The sequence below is a fragment of the Lissotriton helveticus genome, chromosome 10 (genome assembly GCF_964261635.1).
Source record: "Lissotriton helveticus chromosome 10, aLisHel1.1, whole genome shotgun sequence".
Lineage (NCBI taxonomy): Eukaryota > Metazoa > Chordata > Amphibia > Caudata > Salamandridae > Lissotriton > Lissotriton helveticus.
Window position 1 is genome coordinate 165,731,894 of NC_136071.1, and position 21,871 is coordinate 165,753,764.

General features: G+C 46.1%; 1 protein-coding gene across 2 annotated transcripts in view; it reads left to right on the plus strand.

Annotated features, from left to right (window-relative positions):
• The window catches only part of SDK1 (sidekick cell adhesion molecule 1), a 2,171,476-nt gene that overhangs the window by 1,909,289 nt on the left and 240,316 nt on the right, over nucleotides 1-21,871 (plus strand). For both annotated transcript variants that reach the window (XM_078665001.1, XM_078665002.1), the window contains exon 29: nucleotides 10,177-10,371. In XM_078665001.1, coding sequence (XP_078521127.1) covers nucleotides 10,177-10,371 — 195 coding nt within the window. The remainder of the gene's footprint in view (nucleotides 1-10,176; nucleotides 10,372-21,871) is intronic.

Sequence of the window (21,871 nt, forward strand, 5' to 3'; positions counted from 1 at the left end):
GATCTCCGATACCGCCAGAATTGCAGACCAGAGGGCACCTCATTCCCCTCCACAACACGCTGAACTGCTAGACAGGCAATCCTGCACATGTCCGGAGGGGTGAGGACTCGCACTGGGACAGGGGGTGCCCCACCGAAAGGGAAGACTGACAAGTCGCAGAGCAAGATGGCTGCCGATCAGGTAACCACGAGGCTAGACAGCGTGCTGGCCGCTATGGAACGCATGGAACAGTCGCTCCAATTGACCAGAACGATCTTGGAATCCAAAATAGACAGCGTCGCCATAGATCTCACCCACCTGAGAGAAGACCACAGAAAACTGACTGATCGGACCAAGACTCTGGAAGGCACTGTGACGGAACTCCAACCTAAAGTCACCCAAACGGATAAACAAGTGCAGGACCTCCTGAACAGAGTAGAGTTCCTGGAAGACCGCGCTGAGGATGCGGAAGGGAGGGCGAGACGCAATAACATCAGGCTTGTGGGGGTCCCGGAAAAATGGGAAGGCAACCATCCTGTCCAACGTGTGGAGGACTGGTTAAGAGACATACTACCCGAGGGCGCACTCTCGCCCTATTTCGTGGTGGAACGCGCACACCGTGTGCCCACAAGACCTCACACCACGGGCTCTAACCCGAGACCGCTGCTCTTCAAGATACTGAATTACCGAGACAGAGACACGATCCTGAGAGAGACTAGACGACTCGGGGAAATTCGTATCGATAATGCCATTGTGATGTTCTTCCCGGATTACACTGTCCAGGTGCAACGTCAAAGACACCATTTTCTGGAGGTGAAACGACGGCTCCGCACAGCAGGCCTTAAATATTCCCTACTCTTTCCTACGAAGCTGAGAGTGGTGGCATAGGACAAGGCCTACTTTTTTAGCACTCCTGAGGAAGTCAGCGACTGGCTGGACAGCGGTACAAACACGGCACCCAGGCAGACACAGAGATATGAGGCGAGACCACGTACACGTGGGCCGCGGCGTCGCCGAAGGAACAGAGATCAGCAGATCCGACACCCAGAAGAGGCGACGCGCCACTCCCCACCAGCAGACCAAATGATCCAGGAACAACGAGATGCGCTTCGGAGGGTCTCCCAGCTGAGCAATTCTCCGACATCGGACGTCATTCAGGATGCCAGCCCACGGATAGGTCCTAGTGATGATGACGCCATCTACGGAATACCAGACTCCCAGTTATCCGTGGATCTACCAGATATCACACCGCAGACGGCTAACTTGCTCCACTGAAGCAACACGAGTGGCCCTAGCAGACCCTACCGGGGCGGCGGAGACGGAACTGGGGACCGGAGAGACACTGGGACGCTGTGAATACAGGCCGTCGCCCAAAATGTCTCCTGTTGCCCCGGTGATGGATGGAGTGAACCTGACGCATTGAGTATACCCCCAGCCACGTAGACTCTGAGAAGGTAAGGTGGTGATGGGAACATGCTGCAGCTCTTCCCCTCCCTACCCGCTGCCCCTACCCCCTAAAACACTTCCTATTCCAGAGACTTGGGGAGTGAGACCTGCCTCTCTCTTCCCCATACCTGAATGGCTGAATGGAGACCCTACAGCGAGGGGGTGGCGCTGTCTCCCCGAGTATGGACCTTGGCTGCATGGAGCACGTAACATTTGGCCCAGGGAAGGACCAACGATCCCCTTCCCTTACTAGACTACGTAGGCCGCCGAGGCTGCTTCTAGCACACGTTACCCCCTAGACTTGAATATTGTTTCTTTGCCTCTTAGGTGTGTTTGGACGGCGTCATGTTGCGATGCCGACCTTTTGGTATTTGTCACTGTTTTGCATTGTTTGGACATTATGATTCTTATCTCGCCCTCACCCTTGGAGAATTGCCTGGACTATTCCTTCATGTGCCAACGCTTGTGTCTGTTCTGAGTGGGGGGAGGGGGCGGGGGGACCTGAGGGAGTTCTCACCTGGGGGCCGGGTGATGGGTGGGGCGGGTACTTCCTGCGGACACAGTGATCATGGCTGAGATCAGGATATGTACGTGGAATGTCAGAGGCATGCACACACCGTCGAGGCACTACCAAATTTATTCTTACCTGAAACGTCACAATTTTCACGTAGCATTGTTACAGGAAACACACTTAAACAAAGCAGAGGTACACGCACTGCGCCGCAGATGGCGCGGACAGCTTTACGCCACGGAGTACTCCTCCTTTGCCCGCGGGACGCTCATGTGGATCCGACCGGGCACCCCGTGGGCGGTTATAGACACGCAGATAGACACAGAGAGTAGATATGTGATAGCCCGAGGCAGACTTGATGGACACCCTGTGGTGCTTGCCTCTTTGTATTCCCCAAACACTGAACAGGGCAAATTCTTTGATGGCCTATCCACTACGCTGGCGTCCTGGCATGGTCTCCCATGGATTCTTGGGGGCGACTACAACTGCGTCCTGGATGTGAATCTGGACAGATCTTCCGCACCCCCGGTCAATGCCCAGACACACGCCGCCACGAAAACTCTCCTCACTTGGGCCATGCAGTGGGATCTCCACGATGCATGGAGGACACGCAACCCCACAACACGAACATATTCCTACTGGTCAGGTGCACATGCACTCCATGTGCGCTTAGACCGATACATGATCACCACTGATCTTCTCCCGCTGGTCAGGGACACGCAATATATGGGCCGCACGCACTCGGATCATAACCCCCACATACTGACGATCGTTTGGGAAAATCCCCTCCCTCCTATCCCCACTTGGCGCCTACAATCAGACCTCTTACCAGACACGACCTTCCGCGACTCTCTACTCGCGCAGACGGCTCAGTACTTCGAACTCAATGCTGGCACGGCGACCTCCCCCCAGACCGAATGGGACGCATTTAAGGTGGTGACCCGGGGCATATGTCTGGGAACGCAGGGGCACATGCGGCGTCAACTTGAAAAAGATCTGACGCGACTGGAAACTGAGCTACTAGAACTTGAGCGCGCTGCGGAGGGGGATACGGGCACTCGACTGACGGAGGCCATGGGTGGAACATGGTCGCTTCTTGGAACGCTTGCGAAACATTAACTTTGCGGCGCTCTCTGCCCGCATGCATCGGCAGGGTGATAGGCCTGGCAAGCTGTTATCCTGGCTGATTGCACGGGAGGATCGTTCGACCCCCATTTCAGCAATACAGACAGAGGGAGGTGGTACACTTTACACCCAGCGCCAAATACACGAGGCGTTTACTGGTCACTACTCGGGGTTGTATCGTTCCCGGCTGCGTATCCCACTATCTGACATAACCGAATATCTCTCGCCCTTTCAACTGCCTACCCTGACGGCCGCGCAACAAGATGACCTCGGAGCACCCCTGTGACACCATTTTTAATCTCTCGAATGGCAAGTCTCCGGGACCGGATGGCTTGCCAGCCGAATTTTACAAGGCCGCCTCGGACATCCTTATCCCCCACCTGGTGAAAATGTACACTGCGGCCGTGGACGACTTCTCCCTGCCCCCGACACTTAATAAAGCTACCCTTGTATCCCTGCTCAAGCCCGGCAGAGATGGCGAGCAAATGGGATCCTACCGTCCCTTAGCCCTCCTCAACACGGACTACAAGATCCTCGCTTCCACGCTAGCCCGTAGACTAGCCCCCATGGTACCTGCACTGGTACACTGTGACCAGAACGGGTTTGTACCGACGCGCCACACGTCCCACAACATCCGCCGTTTATTCCGCATACATGAATACGCCACACGACGATGGCCACGCGCAGGGTGCCTGGTGCTGGACCTGGAGAAAGCGTTTGACTCGGTGGAATGGCCTTACCTACGTGCAGTCATGGACAAATTTGAGTTGGGGGACGATTATGAGACGATGGTTGGCCTTTTGTACCGCAGACCCACGGTCCGCGTCCGCACCGGTACACTGCTATCGGACCCTCTGCGTGTACAGAGAGGCACCAGGCAGGGCTGCCCTCTGTCGCCCTTGCTGTTCTCCTTAGCTGTGGAACCCCTGGCTGCGATCCTCAGGTCCCGAGGGGTAGAGTGGGGCATACCGATGGCAGATGGCCTACATGCGGTGTCCTTATACGCAGACGATCTCCTCCTCTACGTCAAAGACCTGAGTGATGTACCGGCGTCCCTAACTGACATCTTCTGCACCTTTGAGGAAATGTCGGGCTTGAAGGTGAATTGGGCCAAATCAGGGGCTTACTCCTTTAACCCGAACGCTCCCGAGAGCGAGATACGCATCGGTGCCGAGCGGTTACAGTGGTATCCCACGACGTTCAGGTATCTAGGGATTCACGTTTACCGTGACCCTGCAGACATATTGGAGGGGAACCTGATGCGAGCGATCGCATCCACCCGTTCGCAAGTTGGGTTCTGGAAAACATTACCACTGAATGTTCCCAGCCGCGTAGCCCTAACAAAAATGATAGTCCTGCCGCGGCTACTATACTACTTTGCCAATATTCCAACCTATGTCCCCAACCGAGTATTTCGTGACCTCGAGGTCCTAATACGCGACCTGATCTGGAATAAGGGTCGGCCGCGTGTTGCACTGGCGAAATTATATATGCCTGCTGCAGCAGGAGGACTGGCTATTCCCAATATGGAGCTATACTATCTGGCGGCGCAAATGCAGTGGGTGTCAGGATGGCTAGGTGGCAAGAGCTTGGGAGACACCGCTACGGACACTGCTGTCTGGTCCCAGATGCAAGTCCAAGTGCTCTTTCATCCGCTGACCCGGACTCCCCGCCCTTCACAGCTGTATCTTGCGGTGGCACGCAAATGTTTCCTCCGCTGCCTGCGCCTAACCCGGGAGACAGTACCATATGCCCCGATACTCCCTCTACTAGGCACCCCGACTACGGCGGGGACTCTGACGGCTGTGAAGCTTCACAGCTGGACTACTGCGGGAGTGGAAACACTGGGGGACCTGTACTCTGATGGAGCCCTCCTCCCCTTCGCCAGTCTCGCGGGAGACACGTCTTTACCAGCTGGACAGTTCCTATTACATGCGTCCCTTACCCACACGCTGACTACCGCCTGGGGTGACATATCTGACGAGTTGCCCATACACCATTTTATACAATACCTTCATGTCATGAGTAATGGCACACACATAATCCACTGGCTAGCACAAGCTCTCCTTCTCCATACACATCCCGCCACTGTGCAGCTGAGAGAGAAATGGGCGACGGATAGGGGGAGGGATTGGACGGATAAGGAGTGGGCGATGATCCTGGCTGGCCCAGTAAACGTCCCACGTAACCCTCGCTTCAAGATTATACAACTCTACATACTACACCGTGCATACCTCACCCCGGACAAAATAAATAGGTATTTTCTGGTCACGGAGACTGCCTGCAGCCGCTGCTCCTTGGTGGGAGCGGACCTCCTCCACATGCTATGGCTCTGTCCTGCCCTTCAACATTACTGGGTTGAGGTGACTACACTGCTTACGCATTGCACTAAAGAACAAGTACCGAGGACTTGGGAGGCCTGCATATTGGGACTATACAAACGCACACGGCTGAATAAGGTCCAGGCCAGGTACTGGGATCTCGGACTGATCACGGCCAAACGACTGCTTACCAAGCGGTGGAAGGCTGACACACCCCCACACATCCGACACTGGAGCCTGTCGCTTACAAACTGGGCGCGAGCGGAGAGTACTGTCCTGCGGCGAGAAGAGACGGCGGGCCTTAGGAAATTCCCGATTGCACAATACTGGGATGACATCCTCCAATCCTTTCAGCAGAAGTGTGTGGAACAGGCAATCACGTGATGAGATATATACTGCCCTCCCTTCCCCTCCCCACAGTAGACATCATGAGGAACGTCCACACCCAGCAGACACCCCATCTCATATAATTTTCCTTCTCCCCCCTCCCCCTGCGCCCGCACATAGTTGCACCTTCGCATATAATGCGCTGCTCACACGACCCCCATGCCCTGATCACCATGCGCCACATGTCTAGCAGCCCTGCAATGGCGAGTGTATTGCCCCCCCCGCGCCCGCGCCCCCACACGCCCAACTACTGCCAGGGGCACTGTCACTGACTGCCTCACGACCAATACTGCATTATTGATTTTGACGCGCACTTATGACGGTGTCCCCCTTGAGCGCCTGACATACAGGCGAGCTGCCCGCTGTAATCTCCTGCCTCCCCGCCCACTGGACCACCATCGATACATTGGCACTGCACTTCCCTCCCTAAACACATGGCAATCTCTACCTCCATTCCCTCTCCCTTTAATATATATTTTCTATGTTACTGTTTTGAAGTTTGTTGATATGCTGGTCCTGTTCCCCTTTGGACCAGGCTTTTCGAAATTGGCTATTGTATACGCTACCCCATGGGGCCATTGCGTGATGCAGTCATGGCCGGGATGATCCTGCTCGAACACCAGTACAACCACCAGACACTCTCACTGGAGTGGATAAACTGTACAGACATTCGCTCACCGACACACTTAGGAAGCTGAGTAGCCTCATCCCTCAATACAACTGCCCCACACCCTCTTGGGGGTGAACTCCACTGACACTCTTCCTCATGACCCACATGTGTCAAAACGGGCCGCAGTCCACTTGCAGACATTGATGAGTGCCGACACAGCCTTATAACGATAAGTTTGCATATAAAATACGAAAAGCCTACAGACCCATACCTCTACGTTACCAATTGGTTGTATGATTGTGCAGTGCAGAAATAGACCATTATATGCCGCCGGACCCCAGGGTTGTCGACCTTAAGGCTGTGTCCATTAAATGTTCATGAAACAGTATACCATATATGCGGCTGGCCCGGATGGGTTGTCAGCAGAACGCTGTGTATCATACATGTTGAATAATAAAGGTCTTAAAATATAAAAAAAAAAAAAAAGATGGGCAGGCCAACAAACTAACAGGGAGAGCCGAGCCAAGGGTCTGACTCAGATCTTAGAGCCCTTGCACGATCTGAGCCCTGAAAATATATGGTAAGTAAATCATACAAAAAACATCACGTAAAATATGATATGTTTTTTTAATATGTGGAAGTTTTGACATTAATACATCACATTATAACACTGATAAGTACTTATTAAACCAAGGGCAGCACCTCCATTTGATCGGAGGAGCGTAGCCCCACAAACAAAAGCCCCTGGCCAGAGCTGAAAAATCGCCTCTCTATTTAGCCTTTATGGACCTCTCAATAGCCTTCGACTGTGTAAATAGAGCAAAAGGTGTGGTCTTTTCTAAGAGACCAAGGCATGGATACCCTTTTAGTCCAGTTTTTGGCATATTTACATAGTGATTTGAGGGCAAGGGTACGCATTGGTATGCATTGGGAGGTATCTGGAAACGTAAATATACATGGAGAAGTAAGACAAGGGCCGTGTACTGGCTCCCCTTTTTATTTATACTTTATATTAATGAGATTCCTCCGTTTTTAATGCAGTCAACCATAGATGTACCCAAAATAAAAGGGGAAACCATTACCAACATTATTATATGCAGATGACTCAGTGCTTATGGCATGCACTCCAAGGGCACTGAGAAAATTAGCGCATGCTTTTATGGATTTTTTGGCTTAACTTGACCTGCAGACAAACTTTGCCAAATCACTTATTATGCCTTGCGGACCTAAGGCTATTCCCATGATTAACATGACAACCGGCTCTCAGCAGTTGAGCCTCACTATCACTTTTCCTTATCTGGGTGTGATCTTTTCGGCTCGAGGTTCTTGGTCAGCTAATACCACGCACTGCACCATCCAATTCGCTTCAGCCAATGGTTCTTTGTATAGCCTGCCCCAACCTGCGGGGGATGCTCCCTCAAGCCACTCTTGCAAATTTAGCAGGCCCAAAGCATACTGAATGCTATGTAGGGTGCTGAGGTTTAGGGCTTTTCAAATTGCAAGGCTATACAGTGTGAGAAAAATAGATTATGTAGAGAACTTTTGTCTGTTCCCATTTCTGCCTTGCAATATATTTGTCATTGAGAGCTTAGTGTAGTAAATACTATCTTCACTGTTCCTCTCTGGCTAGACAATACTATTATACTTATGACATCATAGAATGCCAAGGAGTCTCTCTAGCTGACTGTACCTTTCTATTCCCTATTGAGGCAGTTGGTCACCTGAGGCTGAGCTACCAACAGCGAGGCGTTACCTTTAGTCTGAAAACAGAGTCTCTTTGTTTATTCTTGATTCCTTAAGTTCCTTCTTTTAACTTGAATAGTTCTTTAAGTAGTCTTTATCACGCGTAGGTTCCTCCTTTTAAAAATCGTCGCCAAGTTGTAATAAATGAATGATGCAGAGTCCACTTGATAGGTTAAGATCCTTTATTGCAGGTTCCTTCCAGGTTAGACAGACAGGTTAAGATTGTAAGTAGATAGATAGAAAACCCCACCAGGAGCTCGCTGTTGGTAGCTCAGCCTCAGGTGACCAACTGCCACAACAGGGAATAGAAAGGTACAGTCAGCTAGAGAGACTTCTTGGCATTCTATGATGTCATAAGTATAATAGTATTGTCTAGCCAGAGAGGAACAGTGAAGATAGTATTTACTACACTTAGCCTTCCGTATTTAGCAGATCACATTAAGGCCCATCCCATTCTACTCTGGCTCGCAATTTGGAAGAATGCTGAGGCTGGGATAACACAGGATATAATGGATTGTCTTTCGCTGGAAAAGGGTTTACATAAAAGCTGAATATTGTAAAATTGGAATGAAATCTGCTTTTACAGAACTGTCATCTTGCACTAACATAGACAAAAAAATAGTAGCACATGCCCTCTAAGCCCATGATCAATCTCTGCGTTTGCGGGATATGTTGACGAAGCCGAATGTGTCTGTATATGTAGGTCTATGTGAACTTGACTGTTCAACCTATTATATTTGGTATGCACAAAGTGGATGGGAATGATCTCTGCTATTTCGTTTCTGGTCAGACGCGATGAAATATCTGTTGTGTTTTCCCCATGACTTTACCGATAATCTAGAGGACTTACTATATGTCTCTGTGTTAATGTTTCCAGCCATTCAATGCTTCATTTTACTTTTTTCCACAAATTTTATTTAAAGTACACAAGGTTGTTTTTAATTCCGATTTAAAAAAAATGATTTTAGTGGTATTTGTCAATGTAGGGCCCTCCTCAATCTGCTAAATACTATACCCTTTGCTGAAATTGTCCTGTATGTTGGGGCCTTTTTAAAAGCTGCTGTGGGTGCTTGTAGGTCTGTGTTGTCTTAAAAGTATTTTAACACAAAACTTTCAACTTTTTAATGATTCTTTTTGATGTAATATTATGAATGATATTTGATGTAATATTGTTTGTGCATTTATGACGTTTGCGTACTTCCGAATAAAGTTTTATGATGATAGGTACTTATTAAAAGTGGGAGTATTTAAACCAGGAGTAGCTCCTCCGTTTGAGCAGAGGAGCGTCGCCCCCCAAACAAAAGCCCCAGGCCAGTGCTGAAAAATAAAATGGTAATAAAGTTTATTTAATTACCATTTTATTGTTTAGCAATCGACCCGTTCCAAACTGAGCGTCAGGATGGGGCGGGGCCATTGCTGCTGAGTGGCAGTAGGAAGCTTTGTGCTCGCAAGTTTAAAGTGCACATGTCTTTTTGGCCAGCCATCTTGCAATGGGCATGGAGAGATTAAGTGCTTTGCCTGGAATCACAGAATGTTGAGCCAACGTCGAGATGCAAACCAGGTTTCCCAGTTTCAATATTCAACAGTTCTACTTGTAAGGCCACATCCTGGGCGAGGGAGGGAGCCAGGCAGAAACCACATGAAAGCTCACCTCATTATGGGCTCGAGGTTCCAACAGGCACTTGTGTTGAGCCAGGGACAGGCTTGAGCTTTCAGTGGCTCACCCACCTCTAATCGGAAGCAAAATAACCTAACACATGCAGCATGTATGTATTGTTTTCTCTTGATTACTCCATAGTCTTCCATTTATTGGCATGTGTAACATTTTATTCATATGTATTGCTTTCAACTTTCAGCGATGTTATATCAGTCCACTGATAAATAGCAACAAAAATAAATAACATATCTAAAAAAAAAATAAAGTGAATTAGTATGCCCAAACACAATGGCCTTTGACGTTTGTCTGTTGCCGACGTTTCCTCAATAAAATGTTCAAAATGAGAACTAACTGCTTTCCCTGATTCTTATTTTTGTTTCCCCCCCCAAAATTTTAGGGTACCAAATAGCATATCGCATGGCAACAGGCAACCCCAATAAGTTCATTACGGTGGAAGTTGGCTCAACCGTTAGGCAGTTCACAGCTACGGATCTCAGTCCAGAGTTGGCATACATCTTTCGAGCATCAGCCAAGACCAGACAGGGCTGGGGAGAACCTCTGGAAGCCATGGTGATAACGACGGAAAAGAGAGGTAATGTCATTTACATTAGCAATGGTGAAGCAGATGTGCCTTGGACGAAATAGGCATGGCCTCTGTCTGCAAAGTTTATGCAAGCTTAGAAACGCTGTGTGCTCTCTTACCAAAAAAGGCTCAAAATCATTCGATGATAGCTAGCTTGTAAGCAGGAACATGTACCGCTTTTTGCAAATCAGGTCATTTGACCATTGGAAATCTGTTACATTTACATGTGTGAAATATTGTGCTGATAAGTGCTTTCTCATTGCTTTTAAACATAATTATTTAAAGCAGTCTATTCATTTACATATCACTTTTAGCCAAATCAATATCCTCAAGTTAGGTCACATCATTGCTTAAAGTATAATTCACATGAAATAAAACAAAATGGGACAAATGTGAGTGAAATCTAATGCGGGTGGAACTGGAGGAAGAGCCAAGCTCAAAGGTCAACTTTGAAGAGACAGCCTAAAGAGGATAGAAACAGGCATTTGCAATGCAGTAGGTCTTGCATTAGTGAACGTTGGAGCTATTGGTGTTGCAAATGTTAATGTTAGTTTTTGTTTTGTCAAAAAATATAACAGCAGTAGCATAAGTCATAAAATACATACAATTCATGAAGCAAGGAAAGGGTGCAGATTAATGGTGCAGTACCTTATATGGCTAATACAGGTCTCTTTCGGAGGAAGGATTAATAATTGGAAAGGACTGACCTGATCCAGTGACCTGGGTGTGATGGGTGACAACATGTGAAGCTGGGCAGTTTGGCCAATGGCGTAGGAGGGACGACAGCAATAAGCAGGGGGGGTGCTAAAGTTAAAATGTAAAGCCAGAGGCAACGTTAATGAGAGGAGAAAGAAAGAAAGGTGCGCAGACGCTACTGTTAAAGAGAAAGTGTGCTTTCAAAAGAAAGACTTATGTTTTTCACTGTGAATAAGGTGAGTTGGGCATAAAGAAAGGCGCAAGCTGCCATTGTTTAAGTGAAATCGCAGCATGGTGCACTTCCAAAAAAAACACTTTATGTTTTCTAACGTGAATATGATAGGCTGTGTATAAAGAAAGGCGCGCGGCCGCCATTGTTTGAGTGAAAGCGTGACATGGGTGCTTTAAAAAATAAAGATTATGTTTTTAAATTGTAAAAAATCGGTGCTGCCACTATATTTAAAGATAAAGCGTGACATTCAAAGCAGCTGTAGCCAAGGAGGGGGAGCGAGCGTTAGCAAATATAAAAGAACAGTTGTTCAGAATGACGAGGAGAGGTAGCAAACATGGGCGTAAGTGAATTCCTGAGTCTAAATAAGAAAAACGAAAAAAGAGTGCTCTGACAGTAATACATAACATGCCGAGTAACATAACATGTAAAGGAGGCAGTCCTCACGGGAGGTTACAAAAGAATAAAAGGAGGGACTAATGACCATGTTACCAATGAAAATCAGTCATTTACAAAGGACAGTAAAAGGAGCCAATTAGAATGATGGGTGTTGCTTAAAGCCCATATCCCGAATACAGCCAGTCTCAAAGAGACAGTGCAAGTGCTGCCTAGGTGAGACCTCAAAAAGGAAAGTGGAAGCAGAGTGTGGAAGAGAATTCCGTTGGCAGAGCCAAATGCACTAGTTTGCAGTTAAATCTCTGAAATGGGCGTTTTTGTCAATTGAGATGTCTTTGTGTACTACCCAGACATACATGGCTCTAGACATAACTGACTGAGATGAGAGATGAAATAGGAAACATGGTAGATGGGAAGAAATGATGATAACTGAAGTAGCTGAAGAAAGGACACTTGCGGAATACCACAAAACTATCTGGAAAAAGAAAGGCAGTAAAGTGAAACCATGGGCACATTATTGTAGGATGCAGGGAAACAGAAGTCAGAATGACAGACAAGCAGTGAAAGCAATGTTCCGGAGACCACTCTCTGCAGACTTCATGCATTCTTGCCAGGATTTTTCTCTAAACACTTTGAGATGTGGACTATGGTATAGACAACCTTCTTGCAGCTCCCTAGATGCAAAGTGTTATACATGGGGTTCTCTAGTTGGCAGAGGTAGGTACCTTCGTCCAAATAGGGACACTTGTTTCTAGTCAGGGTAAGGGGGATACACACTTTAGATAACCCTTGCTCACGCCCTGGGTTGCTTGGCACGAGCAGACAGACTTATCCCAGAGGCAATGTGTAAAGTATTTGTACTCAAAATACACAGTAATACAGTGTTAACACCACAAATGGACACCAAACCAGTTAAGAAAAATAAATTATCTTTATCTAAACTCAACCAGACCAAAACAACAAAAATTCAACATACATGTCATAAGAATATGAATTTAAAACGGTTTCAAACAACTTGACCCAAAGAAAACTATGGATGTATGATTTCTCTCAAAGTACCTGTAGTTGCGACAAAATTCAAAAGGCCAAACAGCCACAGAGATGGGAAGTGTTGAAAAACAAAGACATGTGCCAGTACCTAAGACCATGGAGAGGGGATGCAACAGCTCTGCTGCACACAAGAGAAGTGATGTGTCAAATCCGGTCTGTAGGGAGAAGTGATGCATTGATTTCGAGATGGTTCTGGTCCAAGGGTGATGCGTCGGGAAAACTTGCCTCGCAGGTACGATGCTTGGAATTACGGAATACGTCGGCGATCGCATCTGTTTCTTCAGTCGTGATCCCTCAATGCATCGGTTCTTGTAGTGGCGACAGGCGCTGCGTCGGTTTCGGCAGTGACATGGCGATGCATGGAGATTCTTCTTGCACAGCAGTGCTGCATTAGAAAAACTGCCGCACGAAGAGCGATGTGTCAATTTTGTTGTAGTTGCGTTGCATTTCCAGCTCCCAACAGCAGGCACAACCTCCAAAAGCCCAACATAGTCACAGGCACCTCTTGGCAGGTCAGAACTCCAAGCACGGAAGTTCAGGGGAGCTGAGACTTCAGAACAGGAAGCCAGCACACTCAGGCCCTTGGAGATCTTCCTCAAGCAGGAGATACAGCACACATCCAAGGGGCAGATTCATGAAGGCCTTGCGCCGCCGGTGCGTCACTTTATTTGACGCAACGGCGGCGCAAACAATGCGCCCTATTTACAACGTGACGCATCTAGGAGATGCGTCACGTTGTAAAGCCCTGTGCCATCAGGAGGCGTTCCGGCGCAGGGTGGGCGTTCCGGGGCAGGTGCGCCTCGCAAAAGTGGCTGAGTGAAATCTATAAGATTTCACTCAGTCACTTTCAGGACAATGCTGCGTCAAAAGCCTGCGCCTGCTTGAAGCAGGCGTAGGTCTTGACGCAGCATTGTGGAGATGGGGCACCCCCGTGCCTTGCTGGAGCTGCGTCGCGCTTGCGAAGCAGCTCCAGCAATGCGCCACCTTTTCGGCACAGATGCGTCACGCATCTGTGCCGTTTTTGCCCCATGGTGCGCCGCATTGTAAATGCGGCGCACCATGGGTGGCGGAGCAGCGGCGCAGGATGACTGGCGCATCCCTGGGGATGCGCCAGTCATCATAAATCTGCCCCAAAGTCTTTATCCTTTCCTTAGCTGAATCAGCTGCTGCAGGCCAACCGCAGGTAGTACACAGCAAAGGGGCAGTACTTATCCTTCAGTTTCTCTAGCTCTTCTCCTTGGCAACGTTCCTCTTGGATTCCAGAAATGATCTAAAGTTCTGGGGTTTTAGGTCTAATACTTATACCCCAAAATATCTTTGTTCTCTTTGTGCAAGGGTCTCTGGGCCCAGTCCAAAGCAGCTCTGTCCTCACTGGTGCTGTATGACCACAGGGGGTGGACCCAGCATTGTGCAAGGGAGACAGGCCCCATTCAGGTGTAAGTAAATCTCCTCCCACTACTCTAAATTTAGCCGAGCCCTATTCAGCTCAGCTCTAAGTCATCCAGGAAGGGTCAGACACACCTCAAAACCCCTCCCTCCAGTGGTTGTCCAAATGGATCACAAGAGAAATTGATATTTATATGAGGCTCTTAAAACCCATAAATCTGTCCCACAAAACACGTTCTTAGCGTTCAGTTTTGTTTGTTCTATAGGATCTTAATGGATTGGACCAACAGATGCAGCATTTGTTTGATTTGACTAAAAGGATAAACCTGGAGCGCAGAAGCAAATCCTGGCTTGCAGAGACAGCAGGATGCCTTTGGTTTCACATAAAGATATGCTCATTGATTATTTTCCATTTCTTTTTAAAGTGCTAATAAATTCTGGCTAGGAAAGGAAGCATCTAGTAGTTTTAGAAGTACAACACTAATGCAGTTTAATATTTCATCCATTTACAAATGACTTCCCATGCAACTCATTTAAGAACAGAACCCAGTTAAGAGAGATTGTTGGTAATGCTGCGTTTTCGGTCTAGTTTCACTGTACTGCTGTCTATGACCTGTTGGTACTAATTTTTGAATATATACCTAGAGGGCTTTGGCTCCACCCAGAGCCTCGTTGCACTCTTAGCTCGTGCCATTGCCTGTTTTGTGTATCACTCCACATCCTATGGATGGAGTACTTGAAAGAGGAACTATTTACGTTTAAAAAATACACTGAAACATCACACATTATATTATTTATCTCCCCGATAAAAGCAGTGTTTTTAGTTCGATTTTTACACTGCAGCAGACCTTTCTTGAATGTTTTAATTAGTACGCGAAAAGTTATCCAGACCACTTGGCTTTGACAGTCCTTGTTGAGGCTTCAGCTAAATTTTAAAAGTGTTTTAAGCAGGATTGGGAGGAATGTCCAGAGCGCGGTCTGTGACTCTTCAAAGTGGGCTGCTTCAAAATACATATTCCCTTAAAATGGGACATTTAATATTTTACCTTTTTTTTTTCTTTTTTTAAATATTTTTTTTATATAAACAGAGCAATTTGGACAGTTATATTTTACCTTTTTCGATAACATTTCCTTTCAATTTTACTTTTGGATATTTTACAGAGAAAGAATAAAACCATTTTCTTCTTGAAATATCATGTTTTCTACTCATTCTTTTCTATGTAATTTGACATTTTTTCTAGTGCTTCGGAGTCTTTATATTGTTTCGTCTCTATACTCTTACCTTTTTAAAATGCTGTATTATGCGGCATTCATTGAAAGTACAGCACCAAGTGGTTTGGCAGAATAGAACTGCTGCCTAGTCCGCGAGTGAATGATTGCAAGTTGGAGTCTGCATGTGATGTGGCGTGGTGTGGCACGGTCTATGGATGGGGACGAGCTGGTTCTGTTGTGTGGCGACCAAGGGTACTCCAATTATGCCATGGTGGAATTGTTGCTGGAAGGTAAGAGTGTATGTGTCCCAGATGTGTGTTAGATTGTAATTTGCTGTGCACATTTCGTAATACCATTTTATCACTGTACACTCGTGGATGGCAATTCTTGCAGTAGTGAAAACTCAATGATAGGGTTGGATATTGTTGCCTGAGTACCCTGTCAGGCTCACCCAGGACTAAGATACTCCTGCCAGATGAGCAGGGCTGTAGATATTATTTGGGCCTTGCCTACTCTATCAGGGCTTGCTTGGAGTAAGAATGCCCAGACAGGTCTCCCCAGAAGTAAGATCCTGGGCAAATTTGACCAACTCTGGCTTAAAATGTTCCCTGTTAGGTCCAACTGCATGCAAGATACTGAAACTAAGGCTTACTTCGGCTAAAATGTTGCCATTTTAGGTCCACCTGGATGTAAGGTACATAGGCAACTGAGCATTACTCAGGCTTAAAATGTTCCTTTTTAGGTCCACCCAGATGTCAGATACTGCGGGAACTCTTACTTACTCAGGCGTAAAATATCGCAGGTAGGTTCCCCACGTGTTAGATAATGAGGCAGCTGAGACTTAAACCTAAAATCTTCCTATCCCGGTTCGGCCAGATATGCGATACAGACGGAGGGGAGAATTACTAGGTTTTTTGCATGGGACCCGCATCAGCACAGCAAAATGATCTGATTTTACGTCTCGCCACTGTCCTATCACACATGCATTCTAAAACAAATACACGTTTCTCTATTGTGACTGCAGACTAAGAGCGCAGTTGCTGTTTTCCACTCTTGATTGATAGATTGTGATGTTTTCTGCTTGTGGCGCTGAGACTCCTGCTACGCAAAGTGGTCATTTGACTGACTAGGGCCTCTGCTGTGATTTCTAAAGCAATGAAGCAGCATTCTGTTTCTTCTTGCATTCCACTTCTAATCATCACAAATCTAACCTCTGCTAGCTCTGCAGGTTCCCTTTGAGAGGAAGGTGCACAGAGCAACAGAGGACCAAACCCAGGGCCATCTGGAGCCTGATGTAAGGGGGAAAAGAGGTGAATTAGTTTGTCAGGGTCAGATTAGCCATTAGGAAGACGAATTACTAGCCTCGGGCTTCACCTGCCATGCCAATCGCAGTAAGTGCCTTGTAAGGGGTTTTAAAAGCATGACTCCAACCTTGCCATTGAGAGGGTTAACAGAGCAGTCATTGAGGTGGACAACTTGATTAAAGCTGTATGATGCAAAACCTCCGAATTTCAAGATTTGAGGGTCTACATAGGATTGTTATTTTTAGGTCTGGGCTAGAGACAGCTTTAACTGTTACCAGTTTCATTTTTTTAAATAAAAATACATACATCTATACATTGGCTTTCCGTCAGTCCTCTTCATCCATTAGTCTGTTCAGGTGTTGTTGATAATTTGTTTAAACCCACCACAGCATACAGCCTGGGTGCAATCATGTCATACTTTGGTGGGCGCGAACTGAGACTAAAGGTATTTTGCCTGATCACATGTGCACAGTTGCCTGGAAAGGGCCGCACTTCTGTGACAAAGATGGTGAGGGTGGACCTACATAATAACATGTTTCTGTTTGTCACGTTTTTTCCAACATATTTCATATAATTGCAAAATAAATGTAAAAAAAACTGCACGCTTGCTAAGGCCAGACCTCTTGGATTTGCCTCTGCTTGTTTCCTTAACTCTAAACAGCCCAGTGGATTGCATGTACCCGACGTCCGATTATTATGTGTGTTTGAATATGAGGAATACAAACAGACGAGTGGGTTGTCTCCATCCCACAGCATTTTAAAAAGAAATGTCTCAGCCAGAGAGTGACATTCATTTGGATTCCATGCAGTAATGCGATTAATCAGTTTTCAGTGTGGCACCTGATCGTCAGTGTTTGACCTGGTCATAATTAGCTGCAGCGCCGGGGAAGCTTGATTGACGCAGTATTGCCCCTTTCACCTTCACGCTTGTGCCTTGTTGCCAGCCGGTCCTTGTCATATCAGAATTCAGGCCTGTTTCTTGTTGATTACTATTCCTCTGCAGTCTGATGTCTGTGGTTCAGATCTTTCATTTAACACCTGGAGCCCTATCACAATACATTTTTTACTGGTGCTATTACTTGTCCTTGGTACTAAGTATGGCAGTGCTTCGTACAAACAACTTCTACCACCGCACTGTAAAAGCAAACTTGTGGAGGGGGTAATGTGTGACATGAATACATCTGTTTATATTTTTTATGGTGGTGATGCTTTGTGTTGCTTTTTATACTCTTGTGTTTTAGCACTGGAATAATGTATTGTTCTTGAAGTGTTGCACAGCAGCTGTGTTGCAGCATCCTGTTTATACTGTTTTTTTTAATTATGCCCTGGTATGTTTTTGTTGTCTTATTTTACATTGTGTTATATTATTGGAGTGTTCTCTGTTGCACTGTGTAATAATGTTAGGGATTTCATCATATTCCTTTAAGGTTTCTGTGACAAACAGCCATATAAATATATATAACACTAGATTAAGGAGGGCCTGAGGGACATTTTAAAGACCAAGCATAGGTTGAATCCCCCGTACCGATATATGAACAACCTAATGAACCTATGGGTCTAACATCTGAAAATCTAATCAGGGATGCATATAATTATATCTCAGCTACACATTGGTATGCTGAGAGAAATCAGAGACTAGGATTCTGACTCAAGGTGTCATTCAGAAGATGGTTAACCCTGTGTTGGCGGAGTGAAAGACTATGTTTGGATTCCCATCAACATCGTGTGTGATCAATATTATCATATGGTCCTCCGTCCTGGGTCTTGTGTCTCTAGATCACCGAGACAGCTATAGTACCCTCCACGGACACATAGTTCACGTGTGCCAACATTTGGACAACCATAGAAATCTGATCTGACGGGTTGGTGCAGTGCAAAAAGAAAAGTGCGTGAAATTTAAAATAGGATAGAGAATCTCATTTTAATTTTATTCTGCCAAGATCTCTTCCTGTTTAAAAACAAAGAACAGCGCAAAACATTACTACTGCAGTTTAACAAATATCTGCATGGGGGCCAACATGTTTCAGCCTAAGCGGGAATGGACCCTAGGCTTTCTTCAGGGCCTCTGTTCTCAAATCAATGCGACTGCAAAAATAGTGTTAGTGACTACAAAAATTATAAATTATATTAAACAGTAAAGGATGTATATCTCCATAAACTGTAACTTCACTCCTCCAGCACCTGGAACCTCAGTTGAGTCCAGGGTGTCTGGGGAAGAGACCTCACCTCGTCCTGGACCTGGCTCAGGCGTAGTGAGACCCCGCTCTGTCCGGCGTTGCCTCTAGCCGTGGCTGAGACAGGGGGAGGCCTCAACTGAGGTTCCAGGTGCTGGAGGAGTGAAGTTACAGTTTTTGCAGTCGCATTGATTTGAGAACAGAGGCCCTGAAGAAAGCCTAGGGTCCATTCCCGCTTAGGCTGAAACATGTTGGCCCCCATGCAGATATTTGTTAAACTGCAGTAGTAATGTTTTGCGCTGTTCTTTGTTTTTAAACAGGAAGAGATCTTGGCAGAATAAAATTAAAATGAGATTCTCTATCCTATTTTAAATTTCACGCACTTTTCTTTTTGCACTGCACCAACCCGTCAGATCAGATTTCTATGGTTGTCCAAATGTTGGCACACGTGAACTATGTGTCCGTGGAGGGTACTATAGCTGTCTCGGTGATCTAGAGACACAAGACCCAGGACGGAGGACCATATGATAATATTGATCACACACGATGTTGATGGGAATCCAAACATAGTCTTTCACTCCGCCAACACAGGGTTAACCATCTTCTGAATGACACCTTGAGTCAGAATCCTAGTCTCTGATTTCTCTCAGCATACCAATGTGTAGCTGAGATATAATTATATGCATCCCTGATTAGATTTTCAGATGTTAGACCCATAGGTTCATTAGGTTGTTCAAACAGCCATATAACACTGTATAAGGGGGTAAAATATCGTTGCTGGAGGTCTTCAGCTATTTAAGACACCAATTAATCCCAAACTGTGGCAGAGACTATGGCCCATATTTATTAAACCATTTTACATTTGCATATCTAGTGATTCGCAAAATCACAGGTGTTAGACTTGTCAGCCTTAGGATGGTCTCCTCCTAAACTTTTTGCCTTCATCCACCATTTTTGTTGGTCTTGTTTTTGCTGGCCTTGGGACTCAATGCACTTTAACACTGCTAACCAGTGCTAAATTGCTTGTGCTCACGCCTTAAAACATGGTAAGATTAGCTTCTTCCCCAATTAACATGCTTAATTTATTTAGAAGTCCCTAATAACGTGGTACCATAAGTACCCAGGGCCTGTAAAGTAAATTCTGCAAGTGGGCGAAAAGTGCTGCGGCAACAAATGATGGAAGGAATGCTGAGTGAATCAAACATTCACCCCCAGTCAAGAGTTATGGGTTCAATCCATTGTTCTTTTGCTAACTGTGCCACCCCGGTTTGGCCCCAGCCATATGTAAATCAATCTTGACCCTGCTTCTTATCGGAATAGTCCAGCCTGAACTGCCAAGCTGGGTCCTCCATGGACCAGAAACAAGCAACTTCATTATAAAAGGAATTGTTAATTTGAAAAGTATTTTCAGACACGCCCAGTAGGATCACTGTTTGGTCACTGCCCTTGTAGAATAGAAGTTCATCATAGAGAATTGTTCTCAGAAAGGGCTATTTATGGTTTCATTTCAAATTCTTTAAAGTGTACAGAACCAGGAGCTGTGATCTGTTTTGAATGTTGACGTTTTTTACTGTGTTTTATGTAATGTATAGAGTCTATAGGTAGTGTCTTATGTTTTGTAACTCATGTGTTGTGTCTCTGTGTTATGTAAATTGTAGTAAATATTGACTTTAAAAAAAAAAACAAGTATGAATAAATGACGTTTTGAAAAAAAAACACTCCACAACCAGGATTTAAGTTACTCTTGTTGAGCAGACCTAACAGAGCCCTGCAGCTGGCACACCTCTCCATCGCGTTTGGCCTGAACTTGAGACTTTGTACCGGCCTGGCGCGTTGTGCTTTTTGGAACTATTTTCACTGAAACGTTTACGCTTGCATATCTCTGGTTCTACTGATTGCATTTTTGCCATTTTGGTTTTGTTTTATTTATTAAAAATGACTCTATTTTCATAATCTGGTGTTGAATCTGTTTTGTGGTGTGTTTTTACTTTATTTATGTTTGAGGTGTTGCACAAATAGTTTATACATTTCCTCCAAGTTAATCCTGACTGCTCTATGCCAAGCTACCAGTGGATGGAGCACAGGTTAATTTGGGGTTTGCTTGTGACATCACCCTCACAAGGAGTGTGGTTATTGCTTCAGTAGGGTTTCACCCACCCCCTCAAACAGTAGCCCACTTTTTTACAGTGGGGTTCGTGCATGGATAGTGCCTTTTCATTTTATTGAGTTCATTTTGTAAGTTGTAAATGCATTTCCATCGAGCAAAATAGGTTAATCAACTCATACTGAATCTCAGTTAGGAAGGCGTGTTCCTTGCTAACTGTGAGTTGGTGCGCTATGAATCAATGGTTTACAATTGCGGTTGCAAATCATTGATCAATTACTGACACCGCAGTGGGGTGTGGTAACTGATCTGCAAAGGAATTTGGGAATATTGTCAGCAGCTTCAGGGGGCGCAGGCAGTGGACACAGCATATTCCCCAGATGTTTTCCAAAATAGGAAAGCAGCAACAGGTATTTTAAGGAACACGGCCTACTTAAAAAAATAAAGTAAAATGTTTGCCATTTGGGAATGCAGACACAAGGATGATGTTCTGCTATTCCTTGGAGGCCACCATGCTTGTGTTTGTAGCAGTGCTTTAAATGGGCCGGTACTCACCGGTACTGAGTACCGGCACTTCTTCATTTTCTCCCCTTGAGTACAGGCACTTTTTTCTAGAAGAAAGAGAGTACTGGTACTCATGGGGATCTGACTTTAACCGAGGCAGCGCGCTCCCTTTATCCCTCAAGTTATACTACGGCAGCACCTTTCAAGCACTGCACGGAATCAATCAATGGAGCTCGTCACCAGGACCCAGCGTGAGCTGCTTTGTAAATCAGAGCAGGGGTGTGTCTGCTGAGTCATTTGCTTATCCAATGATCTTTCACAGTGGGCGCTAAAAGGGGGCTGTAAAATCTAATGGGTGGTGGTTGGAGGCACTATTCAGGACATAACAAAAGACCGTATGGGAAGGCTTTTACAGTCACCACGCATCTGAATTGCTTTCTTGCACACTTCCACT